The sequence below is a fragment of the Silene latifolia genome, chromosome 2 (genome assembly GCF_048544455.1).
Source record: "Silene latifolia isolate original U9 population chromosome 2, ASM4854445v1, whole genome shotgun sequence".
Classification (NCBI taxonomy): Eukaryota; Viridiplantae; Streptophyta; class Magnoliopsida; order Caryophyllales; family Caryophyllaceae; genus Silene; species Silene latifolia.
The window spans coordinates 182,670,831-182,692,130 of record NC_133527.1 but is presented as its reverse complement, the minus strand read 5'-3'; the positions used below and the strand labels follow the sequence as shown (position 1 = coordinate 182,692,130).

The following is a 21,300-nucleotide window of genomic DNA, read 5'->3' as shown; positions in this document are numbered from 1 at the left end:
TAGGTCTTATCCTTTAGCTCCTACGCTTACCCTTAGCTCCTACGCTTACCATTAGCTCCTATGCACCTCCGGAAACGTCTCTCAAGAAGTCTCAGGTATGATTTCTTCTTATAGCTGGCGAGCCTCCTTACATAGTATAATGGACTTTAAACGACCCTCCCCGATAGTCGACAGACTCTAAAATGTTCCCGACGACAGGTCATTGGTTCAGACCCCTTGAACCGCCTCGCGTCGCCATAGTCGTCAGGTTGTAATCTTCGATTGACCTGATGGCTATACTTTGACTTTCGCCTTGTCCAAGCCTCAGTCAAAGTGGGGACTCTGTAGGTACCTCATTTGTGCACCTCCCGCAAACCACCCGGTGATGATTGGGCCGCATGTTTAGTACGCGGAACGATTTGTGACAGTTCATAAGTTTATCGTCAAGTGATTGCTCAAACACTGATGTCTACCTCTTTGTTGTCATCTACGCGCCGATACGGTCGTTTTGACAGTAATTAGAGTACATTTGGAGTCCGGGCCTAAAACCGTCTTCATTTTCTGATAACCGCTAAATGCCGAGTCAAAATGTTCTGGAATGTTCCGGATATTTCTATTTCATATTTATAAATCTTTCACAATCTTTTAATCTTTGGTAAAGTATTTCCCGTAATATTCATACAAAATATTAAGGAAAATAAGACTATCCCGTCATTCCATAGACCAAACACGGAAATCTTTCTTTCGCAAGAGGAAACCACCTGGGAACAGACGCAGCAGGTGCTGCGCCTCTTCCAAGAGACGCAGTGACTGCTGCGCCTCTTCCCAGGTCCTTTTCTGCGTATTTTTTCGTATCTTTTCATATCTTTTCGAGATTCACTTCCAAAGTTTCTCCAAAAACCCTATTCCTTCACGTGATTAGTATAAATAGGAGCCTTCGCTCCTCATATTTCTCACGCGAGTGTCCGCCCTTCTCTTCTCCCTTTGCATTCTAGACCACGTTCTTACTTTTTTGGCATCTACGTGCTTGAACATTCGACCACGTAAGCTCGGATCCTTCTGAGTACCAGCCTCGTTTGCATGACCGACCAGTTTGACCAACTCCACATCAATCAACTTAACTAATCTTAATCGTTTTCCTCTTACGAGGGCACTTTCGTTACATTCGAGTCGAGCATCACTAAACATAAACTTAGTTCATCTTGTTTCGTCAAACATGTAAGTCTGAGGGTGTAAATCTTTCTTTATTTATTGTTATTTACTTTTTGTATCATTAATGTAAGGTTTATGTCGAAAATACTTCTTAAAACCGATTTATTAAACCATGCTTTAAAACCTTTTTTACGGATTACCAGAAGATGACCGTCGAGAAAGGACGCAGCAACTGATACGCCTCTTCGAAGGGACGCAGCACCTGCTGCGCCTCTTCATGAGGCTGCCGCAGTTCCTGCTTCCTTTCTTCTTCCTTCGTCCTCTGTAAATTCGTTGTTTTGTTATTTGTTTTCGTTTGTTCTTCAAATTCTTGATATAAGAGCATAATAATTTCACATGAATATTATTTATCATCATTAATACGTATAATTCATCATTAATTCCCGACTTAAATCCCAAGTAATCCAATATTTGCGGGTTTTCGTCATTAAAATCAATCTGGGTTGTAGAGATTCAATTCTTTCATATTGAGTTTCTGGAATTCGACCTTTGATATATTTCCATCTGTCTATTCGTCATTAATTTGTCATATTTAACTTATTTAGTTCACCTATGTCACTAATCAATCTTTCGTTCATGTAATTAATTCGTTTACGTTCGTCTCATCCATGTTTTATTGCTTTTATGACTCATTTGCATGTAATTAATCTGTTAAATCACTTCCATCCGAGTCGAATATCATAATTAATCCTTAAATTCACCAATTAACATTAACGATTTGCGATTCGCTTCACGGCCCGAACTCACCCTTGAATGACGCAAAGAATCGCCGCGCTCTTCTTCAGGGCGCGGCTCTCTGCTTGCTGCTGTTCCAGGTTGATTTCTGTCTCTGAACTTTCGTTCTGCCTTGACCTAGTTTAATTAGTTACGTATTTAATTAACTATTAATCGTATTATCGCCTAATTCCTGTTCGCTTATTTGTTTATTTTGTTCTTTCTCAAATTATCCGTTTTGGAAGTATTTTCGACATAAATCAATTGAATCCATTGTAATTATTGTAATTTTTTTCATTATTGTATTTTATTGTATTTCTTTTGTTGTATCATTTGTATGCCATCACATATAATTGAGCTTAAATCCCTACTTTGACATTTATTGTGTGCTAATTAATTGTTCACCGACTTAGTCTAATTCTTCACATGTTAGGATTAAAACTTGGATGTTGCATTGCATGCATATAATCGACAATATATCAAGTATAGACGATTTTCCCTAATCATTAGTAGAGGCCGCTATCGAGGCGGGCGGGATTAGGTGTTCGATCAAAAGAGCTTCCTAATACGTACCCTCACCCCTTACTCCAGATCTCTGTGAACATCTGTGTTCATTGGCATCCACGAGAGTCATTCTAGACATAGAATGCTAAGGGTAACGAGTTCTTAGTGTTCATGTCACTACTTTGTGTCTTGACATGACACGAGGTATTCCAATGGTTTCCAATTTTCCACAATAAATTGGTGGCGACTCCACAAATGCAAACGCTTGTTTCCCAAGCACCCCCCGTGGCCCCATGTCCACAATTTTTACTCATCTCAGTACATTTTACCACTTATTTTCCATTTACATACCCCTGCCTAAAAAACCAACACCTTAATTCTCTTATTAGCTAACCATAAAATCTCTCAAATTAAACTGATTTATTCAACTATTGATGATAATTTGAGTGCATAACATACTTTTAACTTGTTAATTACATAATTGTGAATCAAATTAATCTCTTTCTTACATTCTTTTGGACTTTTTTCTTCATTTAGGGTTTGTGATGATTAGAAACTATTGTTCATTGCTTGTCCGGTGGTGATAAGATGACATCGTGGGTGCAGGAACGGAATGGGGAAGGGCAGTGAGGAGAGGACGACGTTGCTTTTCCCGGCGACGAGGGCGGAGGTGTCGGTAACGCCGACGAGGATAATTCAGGTGTGGTGTGGGTCTATTTTGGTCGATTTGGTGGGACAACTGTTTTCGGCATTAGTGGTCGCTAGTAGTGGGAAGGGTGGTTGCCGGCGGTGGGGGTGAGTGGTAAATTGTGGTGGTGAAGGGTTGTGAACGGTGGGTGTACGGGTGTGTTCTTTTTTGGGGATTTTTTTCTTTTTCTTTATCAATGTAGTACACTAAGCTTGTGAAATAGGAAGGGTAGAATTGTCAAAAGCGTACTACATTGAGTAAAATGCGTACTGCGTAAATCAACACCCTATTTTTTTCCCTCCAACTCCACATAGAGTATCTCTTAACCCTATTTTTTCCCCATACCCATATTCCTGGCCTTCTCTTTGGTCTTTGTTATTCCAACTCCGTCATTTTTTTATTAAAAAATAAATCGAGTCATTTTATATCTCTTATAATCCTATCTTAACTATATAGTTATCAATTATTCCAACTTTTCCCCATACAATTTCAACATTTTATGCCTTAGTATTTTTTTTTTCATTTGGCAGAATTATTTGGGTATAAAGTACAAACGTGTATTGCTCTTTGTCAACAGTAGATTGAACATGCAAGTGTGCATTTCAAGTATGATGTCTTGCAAAGCTAACGATTATAATTTGAGATTGGATAAAGATTTTATAAGACGGTATTGCATAAGTATATTGTAAAACAAATTTGTTAATAATTACTTGCAAATGTGTTTCACATAATATTTATGTAGAAATAAAATCACACAATGACCACTGTAGATGTTCATTTTTTTTTCTAATATTGTAAAGTGGCACAATAATCACTTTAATCTTATTTTAATTTTTTTCCTGGAGTCAAATTATTTCTTTATTCTTTTGAGAAAATAAAAATATTGTCTAAATACATATAAATTTTTTTTTTTGGAATCAAATTATGCTTATGGGACATAAAAAAATTATGCAACAATCATTTTTATAGCACAGTCAATTTTTGTTTATGTACCATCAAATTTATGCTTATGTACCATTCAATTTCATAATTTCATTGTCACAAATTTGCACAGAGAGAATAAAACTTTAAAACAAGGGAATAACTTCATATTTTTCAAACTCAACCTATTTGTAATTTCAATTAAAAAATATTACCACAAGATATACATCCAATACATTGAAGTCAATTACTTAAGAATTATTTGAGGCGTTGAGGAAACGAATTGTTCAATTATTTGACAATAATTTTTTTTTTTAAAATTTAGTTTATCAAAATTTGTGTTTTATAAAATAGTTATCTCCTCTGAAGTTAACCTGTTAATCAGGTAAAAGCGAAGAAAAAATTGACGAGCAATCCACCAAGTTTATGCTTATCTACCCGTCTAATTAGTGGAAACAAAATACATAAAACTTTTAATATTTTTAGTGAGTAATCATGAGTAGCTGTAGCCTGTATATGACTATTTGACTTAGATCTAAATTGTACCATTTATTTTACTATTTTCTCGATTTTTAATATTGCAAAAATGAACATTTCAAGACTTATATATACGATACGTAGAATTGGCTCACATTTAATATCACCAATATGCTATAACACAAATTAAAGTTAATTTTTTTAGTACAAAATTCTCATTTAATAATATTGATTGTTTATTATAGTTATACTTTTAAACTAATATAATATAATGGTATTAATATAAATTTCTACAAAGTAATTATATATATTATTTATATATGCTCGTGCAACTTTGCACGGGTCATAAACTAGTATAAGTCAATATTAGTCAAACCAACTTGTAACTAACTTTGCAACTAATTAAAGTCGGTTAGTTAGTTAGGGTTGTTAGAAGCGGGAGCTATATAAATAAAGCATCCTCATGTAATTTCATCTTTCACAATATAGAAAATCAATATAATTCAATTCTTTTATCTCTTTAAATTTCTCTATAAGTTCTTCCTTATTATCAATACAATAACAACCATCTTCTTCAAAACATCTTTATCAATGGTGATTTGATGGTTTATAGATGAGAACGAGGAATTTGTGTTATATATTTGGATTTTGGTTGTTTGAGTTATTTTCGATATCCATATGTTTTATAGTTGATATTATAAAGTCAGTTTAAGTTGATAGAATTCAAGCCGGATTTATATGATTGGAGTTTTGAACATACTTGAGTGTCACAGAGTCTATGTGTAGATACGAGTCGAGTTGGATGCAAGTTAAGTTATTATGACTTATGAGACTCAATTTCACAAGCTTATTCGGTGAGAGCTGCTTTTGTGTAACACTGTAATGATGTCTTTAATAGAGGTTTTACTCCACGCGCAAAAAAATAATTTAATTTCATCTTTCTTAAAGGGATTTTTTTTATTAGTTATCCCCATTTGATTATATTATAAATAAATATAAATATAGATCGGGTACTATACCTGAGAAAATTGATCGGCTCGACCAGAATGACCCAACTCGACATGTCACTCAAATTAAGGATTCGAAAATAACTAATAGCCCAAACTAACCCAAACCAATATGACTCGGCCGAATATTTATTGTTGCAACTTGCAAGTTGACAATTATCACTGAATTTTTTGAAAATAATAGAGCCGAAAATGACTTAAACGACCCCATCTGACTCGATTCTTGTAAACCTGAATATGACCGACCAAAACCCTGGCCGATTCACCCGTTTTTTCCGAGTCTATCGGGAACTCATATGATATGTACATGTTCATAAAGTATAAATAATACCCATCACTTAGAAGATCAATGGTTCTAGTTTAACCAGATGTCTTATATTCGAGACCTGGGAATACAGCAATGTTAAAACTCATACGGACGAGCTTTATGCCCTAATGATCCTACCCGGATAAAAACAGATAATCTACACCAAAAAATAAAGTATAAATAACAATATATTTCTAATTAACCATTTTAGGCTTTGATTTTAGACGACCGCATATAAAATCATACTCCGTACATTCATACCCAACCTCTCTCTATTCTATTCAATCAAAATACGTATTTTGTCCCTCAAATATCCATTACATAGTAAAAAAAAAACTTGCAGAAATCATACAATTTTTCTGGTTATCTAATTCCAAGGTATTTCTAATTTTTTTTCACATATAGATACTGTACATGTTTTTGATTATTCGAGCTATAGATCAAAGATCATTGTCTTATTCATTGTTGTTTTCATATAATTTGATTAAATTTGTTCAATCTTGATGCTTAGTTCAATGTGTTACAAACTGGGTTTCGTCAAAATCGAAAACTTTGATGAATTGAAGGATGCCCTTTTGTTGCTTTATTAGATAGTATTGAAAAGTTGGAAACTTTCATTCTAGTTGTTGAATTATCATGATGATTATAATTAGCTTGGCCAAACTTCAGCAATTGTAACATTGTTCTTGGCGAAAATCGGGTTTGGATGTATAAATTGGTATTGATTCACTCCTAGTATTCTTTTTGGTGGCTAATCAAGTTTGTAATTTGCATTTTTGTATGTGATTTGTTGTATTTGTAGCTCACGGCGTGCCTGTGAATGTATTAGCATTGCTATACATATTTAGAAGATCAAATTGATGTTCTCTTTTGTTGAGGGAAACTATTTCTGAGTTGATCTTTGTGAGGCAGATGAGTTAGTAGCGTAAATGTCACCGCAACCCAATTTTGTGAAGAAGTAGTATTAGGTGCATATGTTAGTTGGGATTTATCAAACTTGAAATATACCCATTCAATTTTGCGAGGGGTATTTTAATCAAAGGTAAACAAATGATTGTGACGGAAGGAGTATCTTATTTGTAACATGGTATAGAATACAAATTTTAGGGTAATTTTTAAATGCTAGAAGCCATTTTCTGTTTCTAATGAGGGGTCGTGTTGTGGCTGTGTTGCAATATGCAGAAGAATGGAAGAACAGTTCATTCTAAGAGTTCCACCTTCTGTTGCTGAAAGAATTGAGCGTCTTTTGAATGAAGATCCTTCTTCCTCTGAAGATAATTCATTGGATTTGTCCTTCTCTGGTTCTTCCTCGCCCTTGTTAATGATTCCCTGTTTACTTTAACCCAATTCTTTTATTTAATTCTTCTTCATCATGGTTCTGTCATGTTATGTTAATTGTCTGCACTCGCCTTTTTCTTGATGTTGAGGAATTTTATGTGGCTGTTGGTTCCCTAAGGGATAAGGCAGGCTTAAACATTGTTTGATAGCTAGGTAATCAGGTGATATAGAAAAATGTAATGTTTTCAGGATACTGTAATTGTACTAGCTCTAGCCTGATACCATCATTGTCCATGGAGGCGCAAGTTTTAGTGCCTTTTGGTCTTTTGCAACTAAGAAAGAGGCATCTTAATGATGGCTTGATGGGTTTGAGTTAAAACACCTTAAGAGATATCTTGGTCATATGCAATTATGTGAACAAGAAATCTCATACTCCCTCCATTCTGGTCCACTTTTGTCCTTTGGTTTTGGCACAAAGACCAAGGAAAGAGAAGGGAGTCAGTTATTAGATGATAAGTGGATCAAATTGAGTGTGAATAATCAAATTGCTCATCATATGCATTTCTAAAATAGAAAGGACAACAATTGACTGAGACACCAAAAAATGGAGTAGGACAACATATGACCGGGATGGAGGGAGTATAGATTAAAAACTTATATATGATCCATCATTGTGTATGCAGCCAGTATCATTGCATTCTCTGTTTGAGAGAGATCTTGGGGTCAGTTAGTGCTACCACTTTAATATGTGGTCACTGTAACCTTTAAAACTTAAATAACTTGGTTGGGTTTGTCACTTTGTCCTTCTCTGGTTCTTCTAAAGATAATTCGTTGGACTTGTCCTTCTCTGGTTCTTTCTTGCCCTTATTAATAGTTCCTTGCCACTTCAACTTTTTTAATAATTTTTATTTCAATCCATCTTCGTTATGGTTATCTCATGTGAAATTATTTGTTTGCACTAATGACCTTCTTAATGCTGTTGGATTTTATGTGGGTATTGCGTTTCTAAGGTGGGGTTGATCATTGTTTGTTAGGCAGATTATGTGGTTGATTAGGTAGAACATATTGTTTTCGGGATTTTTATAATAGCTCTAGCCTGATAAAATCAATGTCCATGGAGGTGGAATTTTTAATGCCATTTAGTTTCATGCAATTAAGAAAGTGATGAGTTACATAACACTTTAAGTGATATCTTGGTCTTCTGAAACTATGAGAGCAAGAAATCTCATAATGGTTGTCATTATTGATTTTGAGTTTGCAGTGATGGAGATTAGTTTGTTAAATTTTTTCCCCCCAAGAATATTCTGCACCGTCATAATTTTGTTTTTGCTACTTCGATATCTGGCCCTTAATTGTGGTTCTTTTATTAGATAAGTTTAGTGTTTTTATGTGTGTGGTAGACGAGAAAGGAGACAAGGGGCATATATATGAAGAGATTCAGATTGAAAACATAGATCCATCGTTATGTATGTGTACACCCTGTATCATGGCATTAATTTTCAGTTTGAGACTTGATTTTGGAATCAATTGTTGCTGTCCTGAGTTACAAAAATGCAGCTGATATTGCTTTGAAATGTGGTCGTTGTAACCTTTAAAACCGTGATAAATTGGTCGGGCAACCTGTGTCATGGTCAACATTAAAGCCATGGTCCAGAAACTCAAACTCAAGCACAAATATAAATCTTCCATGTTTTATTCGCTAGCTTCAAGCCTTCCTTTGATGTACCCACCTATGTGCAAAAATTGTACATGTCTTGATTCTTATATTTTATCTTCTTTTGAGGTGAACATTTTAATTTGGTGTTTTATGTTTTGTAATTTGTATGCGTTTCGATGTAAACCTATGTGGTTTACTGGTCGCTCTGTTGAATCGACTTATCAGTGTTATCACTGGTGTTATTTACTCTTATACCATGCAGAGGATGGGAGGAGCGGTACATTTGTGATTGGAAATGACAGTTTTCCTGCTTCCCTTTTCGATCTTCCTACCATTACCGAGTCCTATAAAAGTTATGATGATAGTGTGCTCATCAAAACTGCAGATATTGGTCAAGTAAAGCTGATTTCTGTACACAGCTTATTATTTTGCTTAGTGATAAGCATTTTTGAGTAGCCATTTTCATGACTTTTGCTGCTGACATCAGATGATTTTAGTCCGGGAAGGAGGTGGCAGTAAACCTGATATGGTGGAATATAAACATGGGTTGACCCCTCCTATGAGGGATGCTCGTCGTCGTAGATTTAGAAGGGAACCAGATCTTAATGTAAGCTGCGTAACTATTATTATAGGCACATATTTGTTCTATTAATTTTTCATAGCATCTCTTACATTTCCTTCATTGCTCGACTGGATTGGATCTCAAATGCCGTTACTGTTTTGCAGCCGGAACTGGTGCAAGGTGTGGAAAACGCTCTTTTGAGCATCATGAATAGTCGAGATATCCTTTTTCACTTATTTATTCTATTGTTTGCTTAGTACTTAGGTTTCCTCCCTCTGAGCCAAATTAAAATCTTTGCAACATCGGAAAGATTTAGAAGAAAAATAAACATACCTCCTTTCCCTCTCATCCGCCAAACTTGGCTAGAAGCACTCGATACAAGTTCATGTCCAAGTGTTTGACTCGTCTCTTATATGAAAAAATCTCATTTTTTTTGGTCACGATGAAGTGTCCCAAGTGTCCTAAACATATTCAAGTGTCGAGTTAAGAGTCGTAGTAACATAACCATCCACCATTCCAACCTCTCTCTCTTTTTCCGTCCTTTGGCTGTATCCAAAGTCCAAACACAAGGTTTATCTTTAAACTCAGTATAACTCAGCTGGTTAATGTCAGTTAATTTTACAGTACAACCCCCAAAGAATTGATAGAGTTACAGGTCTTGTGATTGTTGTGTTGTTAGCTGTTTACTTTGCCTTGACTGAAGCAAACGTAATGAGGGCCCCACTCAAGAGGAAGATGGCGAGGATAACAGCCGGAACGTAGGAAAGAAACCGGCCCCAACTCCCAAGATTAAAGCTAACGCTCGTGGTCCTGCCAGTAATGCTGCTGAGGAAGATGGAAGCGACACAGATGAATCTGATGACTCAGTTTAGTCATATTTACACTAGTTTAGCCTCTGTCGTAGAAAAGGCCAAAAGGGTGCAAGTAAATATCACCTTTCCGTTCCTGTTAGTAATTTTGTGTCTCGTCATGTAGAATTCTCGTCCCTATGGTTAGTGGTATTTACTTTTGTGTTTGAGTTTTTAACAACTTCATTTGAGTGATTAAAACCACCAACAGCGGATCGATCACTACTAAAAGGATCTGAAATACTTTGATATTCATCTTGTAGTTATGCTGTAATGGCCCCTGTAGGTGTCATATATTTTTCGAGTAACCTTCGTATTAATATCAGTTTTCCTTTATTCAAAGGATCTAATTATCATCTTTAGCCTTAATTTCGGAGCTTTAAAACAACAATAATACTGAGTAATAGTGCATAGTAGATTGCAGCTAACTTAGTTGGTATAATTATGAGCGGTGATATTTATGATCTGCTCATGATCTACCTTATTGTTTTTCACAGGAAAAATTGACATTAACGAAACCTCTTAGTGAACTAAAATCGCCAAAAGCGGATTGATCTCTACTAACTAGATGAACTAATATGTGTTGATTATTGAGGTGCTGAGTAGCTAGAGTAATGCAAGTATGTGTGGTCGTTTTATTCTCAATTGAATATTAGTAGAATAGTAGGAATGATTTGGTAATTCCTACACAAATTCGCGGATAATTGAAGGATCTGGGTAACAAACTTAAGATGCCAGTGTTCATCTTTATTATGTCATGTAATGACAGTACGATTTGCAATTTCAAGCAACGCTATTAACTCTTCTGCAGTTCCTCCTGATTTCACCGTCTGAACCCGTCAATGGAAAGAGTTTACCCATCTTCACCATGGAAATTGCAAACTGATCGAAGAAAAGCTTATTGCTACTGGCGTATTGCCTGACAAGTTTCTCGGAAGCCTGGTTCTTAGTAAATAGGTTTTGGTCGGAATTCAACAAGCCGCGGGAAAGCAACAGATTCCTGTAGTAGAAGTTGTCAAACTGGATAGGGGTAACACGGTCCAAGTTGAACAAGTTCTGGTCCCCACCGGACCGTGGGCATTGGCTACGCAACAGGGCTCCGTATAATGGGTCAAGTGTAGCATCAGGCTTCCCATCTCCATTCACTCGCTTTTCATTTTGTATTGGATCAAGGTCAACAAGGTCAACTGCGTGTACAACACATTTCTGGTGATGACCAGTTAGCTGACGTCCTCTCAAAACCGCTCACTCGTCCTCGTTTTACTTCGCTGCTCTCCAAGATCGGTCTCGCTTTCGGCTCGTCCGTCTTGCGGGAGCGTGTTAAGAATGTTACGTAATATTACTTTAGTTATTGTATATATTGTCATCTTTCTATATTATGCTTGTTAATATCTTGTAGGTTATATTTTCCATATTCCGTCACATATGTTTTATGTAATTCTGTAATTAGGTTTCTTCTTCTCCAATACATTGTACTAGTATATAAGGCATTGCTTGTACCTGTTGAAATTTATCAATACACATTAAACCTTTCTCATATATTCTCTATAATACTCCAGTTCATAGCATTAGACATTTTCTAATGAGTATTTCTCAAAAATGTGATTTTGTTTTTGACACGCCTAGAATGTCGCACTAAAAGACGGCCAAATTAACAATTTATATACCACTAAACACACTAATTAGCACTAATTATAAACTAGTAAAATAGCAAGCAAGGGATCGAACCCAAGAGAAGATGGGTTTTGCAATAGTAAAATTAAAAGAGCAATTAGAACAATTGTGACAACAATAACAACAATTATATAAAAAGGGGGGGTTTTGGGTTGAGTTTTAATTGTAACAAAAGCAAGGAAATTCAAACAAGAGTGCAAAGCAAGTAATCAATCAAGAGTTTTAAAGATGGAAATTAATCAATTTGAGAAAGACTTAACCCGACCCAAAGTTTGGCACTTTAGTTGACAAAACCTCTCAATCAATCCTTTTAATCACTATTATTGTCCTATTAGTGAGATTAAATCTCCAAATTCCCTTAAATAGAAGGGAATCACAAGGAAATCACACTTAGTAATTGACCCAACTTATCAATTCCTCTAGTGGAAATCACACACATAGATTCATTAACAAGAAGATAAAGCAATAGGAATCTAATAGGTGGAATTACTCACAATGAAATCACAATTAATGAGCAATTACAACTTAATCTCTCTAATGTTAATTAAACCAAGAAGAAATCACATTCATTAGTCTAATAACAAGTTGTTGCAACATGGGATTACAAGGAAATCACACTTAATAAACCCAACAACAATAAATTAAGGAACTTGGAAAGATTATGTAACAAGGAAATCACACTTAATCACAATAATCTAACAAGGATTCCAAAATTAAGCAATTAAACACAAGAGATTAAGAACAATAATAATAATTAAGGAAAGATTAGGGATTCTTACAACCAAAGATTAAGCCTTTGAGTCGGATTAAGAGAGGAGATTAGTTCCTCATAATTAGATCTAAAACCCAATTCAAAAGATGAAAATATTCCCAAATTACAACCTTGATTAATTCCAAAAGCCAAAGATGATTAACCTACTTGCAAACATTGTATTTATAGTCTACCGTAACCTAATACTTATGGGCTTAACAAAAGAGAAGCCCGTAATACAAAACGGCAACAAAACTCATCAAACCCAGAAAACTCGCACGGTGCGAGTTTTGATGTCTGGAAACTCGCACGGTGCGAGTTTGCTGCTGGAGTGCGTCTTTCTTTCATTTTTTCCTTTGATCCTTTGGAAGGCTTTCTTGTGGCATTCCTTCAAGCTTGTTCTTGGCTCTTCTTAGGACACTTCTCTTGATCTTTTGGCTTCTTAATTTTCACTTGAAACTATGCTAAATGGTGAAACACATGGAATTGGCTAAATAACGTCAAAAACGTCAAAAACCGTCACCAAGTGCTACCAAATGAGCTCAAAATGGTGCCAAAATGTAGTAGAAATAGGAGCTCATCAGTTTTATAACTCTAATTGATTATAGTGTGATTTTGTTTTGCGAAGAATGTTGTAATTAGTTTAGGGAGTATTTATAGGACGGATTTTTATCACAAATAATCAATATGAATATATAATATTTCTATGCATGTATCACCTATGCAGTTGTCATGTACACATGTTATGATACCACCTAATTTACGAAAATTAAAGTTTTAAACATTAAGGATAATAATGTAGACCTATAATAATGCAGGCACTCAGGCAGAAACGGCTAAGGGCAGGTGCAAGCTGTGCCGGCGAACAAGGCCTCCGGTTTTTTGAGAGCGGATTCTCTATCTTATTTTGTGTTTCATACTTTCATCTTGTGTCCCATTAACCCTCTTTATGACACATCATATTTAATAGAAATAACCACCATTTTTATTATGTGAGTGTTGATGTATCTTAAGAGTTAAGATGAAGGTAAGATGGGACAGAAAGGTATGACAGAGGATAGAGCCATACATGAAGATTAACACGAGATTAATTAATTATCAGTTATTTACGTATCTAAAAGATTTTGCAGATGATTTGTTTGGTGCTGTGGCTTATTGGACACTATTATACTAGTATTATCGATTGTCTATGTAGCCTTATGGTTTGTTGACTTATTTTTTGTGAACTTACGGAGATGGCGGTTGGTTAGGGCCTGGCGGTAATGTATTCCCCTTTTACGAGCGTAATAAATTACGGGTTAAATAGTGAATACCTTTATATCAAACATAGAAAAAACACCTTATTTATTACTCCTTTGTTCATTCTTCATCTTTTACCCTCAATCCAAACAAGCACTCATAATTGAATTTTTCCCCAATTTATTTTTTTCTATATTTATAGCGGTTGATTCAAAATTCACTCTACAAAATATCTTCTTCATTTTTTCGAGTCATTTTTTTTTTTTTTTTGATATAAGTTTTTATCCGCTATTCCCTCGATCTATTTTAATACAAATAGTTTGTTTATACTTTTCAAAATATGAGTAGTGAATTTTGAAAAGGGTAAACAACCTAATAAAATAAAAAATTAATTTTAAAATTAAAAAAAAAATCGCCAAATGGTTTCTAAAAACCACGCCGGCATAACTTCTATTAAAATATCCGGTTAAAACAAGTGCTACTCCGTAATTCCGTATTATCTACATAGTATAAAAGATGAGTATTTTTAAAGGATTCCTATTGGTTGTTGGTTTTTTTTTCTTCTGATGTGGGGTCCCCCATGATGTATATAGAATTAATTAAGACTTTTGCTACTACACTTCTCTCCTCTCTTCATTATTATTTCTCTTTATATTATATACTTACATTAAAAACCATACATTATACATCAAAAGATTTTCGAAAAAGAAAAAACGAAATAAAATTGAAAAAAAAAATTGATTCAATGAAAAATTTAAAGGATCAGATGATATTATCAATCAATCATTCACTTTATGTACAAACGTTAAAATCTTGAGAACATTAATAAAGTATAATCTTTGAAATACGTTGAATACAATTTAATTGGACTAACTATTGCAAAAAACGGAAAAAAATATATCTCTTTAGAAAATTAACAAAGCGAAAACATTTAAAGTAAATATTTTGAAAAAAATATTAGAGGACTTTAATTAGGGAAAATAAATTGAAACTAAGAAGTCACAAACACACTAAAATTATCATTAATCCCAGAAAATCTTATAAATCGACATCAACAACATGCATGTACTTACCGAATTGATAAGTCGATCAAACTGAAGAAAACATTTAATATTATCACATCAAACACTTAATCAAATATGAAAATATTCAACTTCATATCAACTAATTTTCAGATTCACTTGATCGAATATTTTTTGGCTAACGATTTTGATAATTATTTTGTATATATAAGATGAATTAATTGACATGCTGAAAATTTTAATCTATAAAAGAAGGTAAAAAACAAAAAATAAAATAAAAAATAAGAGAGATAGCATGAGAGTGATGGTGGGGTGAAATATAGAAGTAGCTAAGTTAATTAATTATGTTTGCAAAAATATAATAGTACTCCGTATTTGTCTCTTTCTAAGTACTAGGAGTATATGATTTGGTTATGAGCCCAATTGTATCTGCTTCTATAATACGGAGTATCATCCTACTATTTTCTTGGATCGTATATGAGCTATTTTAGGATAACTTAATACAAAGTATTTTATTTGCGTTAACAAATTTGATATGTTCTCATATACATTTATCATAAACGATGTATCGTGTTCCGGGTGTAATTCCAGAGCAAGTATTGTTACCACCCGTGCTTGTAGAATGACGTCTTTGCTTGACTTCCTCCTTTGACCTCTCCTGAAACAGTGAACAAACTGAGGGCTCGGCTTGGGCCGAGCGAACTCACTCCGACGCTCAAGTCAGTAAACTTAGAGAGATAAGTTGTTGTTGCTTGGCTAAGTATATTGTAGAGAGATAAGGAAGATATTACCAGATGAATAGTGATTCTTAGGTTAAATTGTGTGATCCTTTCCTCAATGAGGGTTGAGGAGTATTTATAGACTTTCACCTTTTGTCACGTAGTGGCCAAGTGGCTAGCAGGCGGAAAGACCGTTCTACCCTCGGCCGATGGACCCATGTCAGGCCGGCCGAGGGGTCTTGGATGTGAGTACGCGGATATGTGCCCCGGCTGGCTAGTTGCCTGGCCGAGACCCAAGTGACAGGCCGACAGGTGGCGTCGGCTAGGCTGTCCAAGGTGTTGACTTGCCTTGGATATCTTTGACCTTGCTCAATATGTTGACTCGGTCAGGGGGTGCAGAATATGCCCCATCAATTTGCCCCCAGCGTAGTCTATGCCGTGGTATAGGCTCCGATGTGTGTTGAGCGTATATTCTGCGATCATTTTTAATAAAGCTTGTTTATTTTGCCTCCGGCTTGGCCGGGGTCTTTATCTCATTTTCATCTAAGTTGTCTTCTTACGTTATTAATTGAGTGCTTCTTTTCTATTTCTACCATCGTCCTAGCCGGGGCAGTTAGAATGCGTATCTCAACTGTACTTAACGTTTTTAAACATGTTGGCCTGTCGGTGGCGTCCTCGTTCAGGCTCGGTCTTAATTAACCGAGCCGTCGGATTTGCGCTTCCCAACGGTCGTTGTGAACATGTTAGCGTATCGGTCGTTGTGTCCCCGCTGCTTCCCGGCCTTGGCCGAGGGAATCGGGGTTACGGCGCGACAGCGTTCGTATTTATAGACGATATTGATCGCGTCCTCGTTGACGCTCGGTCTTAGTTAGCCGAGGTGTCAGATTTGCGTCTCAACTGTACTTATACGTTCTTAAGCTCGGTCTTAATTTGCCGAGAGCAAGTCGCGTTTCCCTCGTCTCGTTCCCGGCTTTGGCCGGGGCAACTGAGTTTACGTTCTGACTGCTGTTGTAAATATCTAGGCATATCGGCTCGTTCCCCCGTCGCCCTCGGTCTTAATTAGCCGAGGTGATCGAGGTTTTGGCGCTGTCTGCCGTCGTAAATATGTTAGCATGTCGGCTCGTTCCCCCGTCACTCCTGGCTTTGGCCGAGGTGATCGAGGTTTTGGCGCGGTCTGCTGTTGTAAATATCTAGGCATATCGGCTCGTTCCCCCGTCGCCCTCGGTCTTAATTAGCCGAGGTGATCGAGGTTTTGGCGCTGTCTGCCGTCGTAAATATGTTAGCATGTCGGCTCGTTCCCCGTCACTCCGGCTTTGGCCGAGGTGATCGAGGTTTTGGCGCGATCTGCTTTGTTGTAAATATCTAGGCATATCGGCTCGTTCCCCCGTCGCCCTCGGCCTTAATTAGCCGAGGTGATCGAGGTTTTGGCGCTGTCTGCCGTCGTAAATATGTTAGCATGTCGGCTCGTTCCCCCGTCACTCCCGGCTTTGGCCGAGGTGATCGAGGTTTTCGCGCGGTCTGCTGTTGTAAATATCTAGGCATATCGGCTCGTTCCCCCGTCGCCCTCGGTCTTAATTAGCCGAGGTGATCGAGGTTTTGGCGCTGTCTGCCGTCGTAAATATGTTAGCATGTCGGCTCGTTCCCCCGTCACTCCCGGCTTTGGCCGAGGTGATCGAGGTTTTGGCGCGGTCTGCTGTTGTAAATATGTTAGCATGTCGGCTCGTTCCCCCGTCACTCCCGGCTTTGGCCGAGGTGATCGAGGTTTTGGCGCTGTCTGCTTTCCTCCGGGGATGGCCTCGTTGCCGCGGCGACGCTTTCCTCCCGCGAGTGGGGGAAGGACTTTGGTCGGCCACTGGCAGTATGGGCTCCGCCGGCATCCTAGTATGCTCCGCTCCTTGCACTGCCCCCGACAAGTTGTTCGGGGTCACCTTGTGGGTCCGGGTCACCTGCGGGTGTGCTGCCGTCTCCGTCGTTGCGGCGGGGGTGATCGGCGTATTACCTATCGAGTCCGGGAGTAGCCGGTTTGGTGCATCGACCACATGTCCCATGATAGTGACCTGGCCGGCGGGCAGCGGTGTTTCTGGTAGTATCGGCATCCCGTACGCCGGTTGAATTACTCGGCCGGTGGAGGACGACCCGATCTCAGAATTAGGGAATGCGTCGTCCTGGTAGAATGCGGTTTCGTCGGTCACTGTTACCTCTGGTTGTTTTGACATCTTAGCTTGTTGGGTGGGTTTTCGTTTGGGAATGAATGTGACTAGCTTCTAGTATCTATTCCCACAGACGGCGCCAATTGTTCCGGGTGTAATTTCAGAGCAAGTATTGTTACCACCCGTGCTTGTAGAATGACGTCTTTGCTTGACTTCCTCCTTTGACCTCTCCTGAAACAGTGAACAAACTGAGGGCTCGACTTGGGCCGAGCGAACTCACTCCGACGCTCAAGTCAGTAAACTTAGAGAGATAAGTTGTTGTTGCTTGGCTAAGTATATTGTAGAGAGATAAGGAAGATATTACCAGATGAATAGTGATTCTTAGGTTAAATTGTGTGATCCTTTCCTCAATGAGGGTTGAGGAGTATTTATAGACTTTCACCTTTTGTCACGTAGTGGCCAAGTGGCCAAGTGGCTAGCAGGCGGAAAGACCGTTCTACCCTCGGCCGATGAACCCATGTCAGGCCGGCCGAGGGGTCTTGGATGTGAGTACGCATATATGTGCACCGGCTGGCTAGTTGCCTGGCCGAGACCCAAGTGACAGGCCGACAGGTGGCGTCGGCTAGGCTGTCCCAAGGTGTTGACTTGCCTTGGATATCTTTGACCTTACTCAATATGTTGACTCGGTCAGGGGGTGCAGAATATGCCCCATCATATCGTATTTGAGCCAGTTAAGGATAACTTAATACGGAGTATTTTATTTGCGTTAACAAGTTGATATTTTCTTATATATACACCTATCGTCGTAAACGGTTGTAACATAGTTCTATCTATAGTAGCAGTTTAATGATAATCCTAATTAAATTATTTCATACTGCCTTCGTTTCGGTCAATTATTTACCTTTAGTTTTAACAAAAAAACCAATGAAAGTCGAAAGGGAAGGGTAGTAATAGCGTCAAATTATAAATTACTTAACTAAAATTCGTATTTATGTAGTGTTTAATACTATTAAAAGGGTTTTATAATTAATAATGATCGAATAATTTCAATAAACGAGATCACACTTAGGCTGATAATTAATAGTTATAAAAAATTGGACCGACCCAATAGACACTTTAATAAACATATTATAATGGAATTTAAATGTAAATGGTCAGCCATATATGTGTAATCTTGATAAATGAGTATTTTTTTCATTATATGTGAGCCTACGCCAATTAGTTTCACAACCATAGGTTCATAAAAAGTAATGTATATCATAAATAAAATATTTAACATAGTGAGTACAAATTTTAAATTCTAAACTATTGAACTCCTGTATCCAATGATAACGCCTACTACTACGACAATACGACCCGTGCATTTTTTGCACGGGTTTAAAACTAGTACTGGTGTAAGTATGTAACCAACCCATAACCATTCCTTAAAAACATATGTATTTCGTAAAATTTACTAATTTTTCCGAAAATATTAGACATATATACTCAATTATTCATTACCTCGATTTTACAATTAATAGGATAAATATATTAGTTGAGCCTGCTTTCAATTCGGGTCGTTAAGCGTGGTGATAGGGTTAAAACACTTAAAAGGTATGGGCGAAGGAGTAGAAGTGACAACGGGGTAGAAAACTGGCTTGGGTTTGAATATGCCATGTCGAGCCCGTGTTGCCATTTGAGGAGAAGGAAGGGCAGGGGTGTCAGGTGACTCGGTTGGGTTGGTTTGGTCTGTGGGTGGGTGGGGAAATAGGGGACGCTGGTGGTATGGTTGGTGGTGTGTCAAGCGGTGTAGGGTGTCCGGGTGTAGCATCAGCCGAGGGAGAAGGGTCGTGTAAGTAGTGTGTCAGGTAAGGCGATTGGTAGAGTCCAGGAAAGAATAGGAGGTGGCTGGCACGTTATTCAATTGAGCAAAAGGGGAGACGGATTCATTAAATGTAACATGTTGAGCCACAATGATCTTACAAGAGGACAAATCGAGGCACATGTAGCCGCGATGATTTGACGGGTAGTCAATAAAGACACACAGCGTAGTACGCGCATCGAGTTTGTGGATGCTCGTGGATGGGATATGGGGATAACAGAGGCAATAAAACCATGTGCTGAAATTGTTAGAAATTGTATATGCATGAACAGGAATTGACAATAAAACCGCACCAAATCGACTTCGCTTTACTAATAGAATAATTCGACCCTTATTAGTGCCTGGGTGAAGAATTTCCTATTGAGATAAGACGGTGCCCAATCAGAGACGTAATATAGAAATATTTTGTGTAGAATGTTATATCGTTCTTTTGATGTAGTAGAAGATTATGTTTTTCTGTAATATTTGTTACTGGAGGCTGTTAGGATTTGAACCTGTGACCTTGAGTCATAGTGGCTCTGATACCATGATAGATAAACCATCTCTCAACCAAATCTTAAGATGATAGTTGAGGTCCAACAATTATATTTATTTCTTATTAGAAGAAAGTTAATGGATTAATTGAAACGCGAGTTGGATTTCAACATCAGAGAACGATTTGATGCTTGACCTTTTAGGATTAGTCGCTAACTATAGCTGATTAGTGATGATAAGTTATCTATGATGAGCTTTTTTAATGTCTCTTTTGTTCAGTATCTCTTGGTTATTCTATTGCTAATTGCATGGTCTGATGATTTGCTAATGCTACACAACTTTGCAGATAATTCAACAAACTTAAATGCCAGTATTCATATTTATTATGTAATAAAATGTAATGACAGTATGTATTTCAAGCAACACACTATTAAGACCACCGCGAATTCTCATTTCAGATAGCTGAATTCATTTGAAATTAAGACTGATAAAGTGTGACCGTTTTACGATAAAATGTGAACATTTTTTGATAAAAAGTTACCGTCAGTTTATTGTCAAAATTGACAATTTAGGTTATATTTAACTTTTTATCATTAAATGATAACTTTTTATTATAAAATGGTGACATTTTTCTCGTTTTTAAGTTAAGACCGTCTCAAAAGAGACTAACGGAGCATTAACCCTCCTGCAACTCTTCCTGATTTCGCCGTCAGCACCCGTCAATGGAAAGAGGTTACCCATCTTCACCCCTGGTTGATTTTCTTTTTACAGCCGTAGTTAAATTTTCTTGTAATTTCTGGGAAAATAGACGAAAGTTGAAGATAAAGATCGAAGAAAGATTGGGAGAATTTTAAAGAATTGATCAAGTTTTGGTGGATAATAAAGCATGAAGTGAAGAAATTATTTATAAACGGTAAAGATTGGGATTTACTGCAACTAACCGTTTTCTTAATGATAAAACATGCTGAATCGTCCTGGAGAAGTTGTCCAAAGATGAAAAGAGAAGGTTATCTCCTTATTACTGGCCTGACCCAGCGATAATAAGGAGATAAGGGGCAATTATTGGGCCTGAAAATTCGCACTACTGACAGGATAGAATTCTACCCTGGCCTGACGATCATGGCAGGTCCGTCAGGGTAGTCCAAGTTTGGCACCAGTCGATGAGCCTAGACTCCCGCATCATCTTCAGGATCAAGTTCAACCCTGGCCTGACAATCAGGGTAGGATCGTCAGGGTAGCTCGAGCCTGGCACTAGG

The 21,300-nt window shown here is 37.3% G+C and overlaps 1 protein-coding gene across 2 annotated transcripts in view; it reads left to right on the top strand.

The window, feature by feature from the left end:
• The first annotated feature begins 6,009 nt into the window (after positions 1-6,009).
• Positions 6,010-21,300, top strand: part of LOC141643605 (transcription initiation factor TFIID subunit 7) — a 105,751-nt gene continuing 90,460 nt past the window's right edge. Inside the window, exons 1-6 of one of the 2 annotated variants that reach the window (XM_074452820.1) lie at positions 6,014-6,187; positions 6,992-7,110; positions 9,007-9,140; positions 9,232-9,351; positions 9,471-9,525; positions 10,015-10,496. In XM_074452820.1, coding sequence (XP_074308921.1) covers positions 6,996-7,110; positions 9,007-9,140; positions 9,232-9,351; positions 9,471-9,525; positions 10,015-10,178 — 588 coding nt within the window. In that variant the 5' untranslated portion in view covers positions 6,014-6,187; positions 6,992-6,995 and the 3' untranslated portion in view covers positions 10,179-10,496. Of the gene's footprint in view, positions 6,188-6,991; positions 7,111-9,006; positions 9,141-9,231; positions 9,352-9,470; positions 9,526-10,014; positions 10,497-21,300 lie in introns of those variants that run through there. The other variant, XM_074452821.1, reaches the window with a different exon arrangement.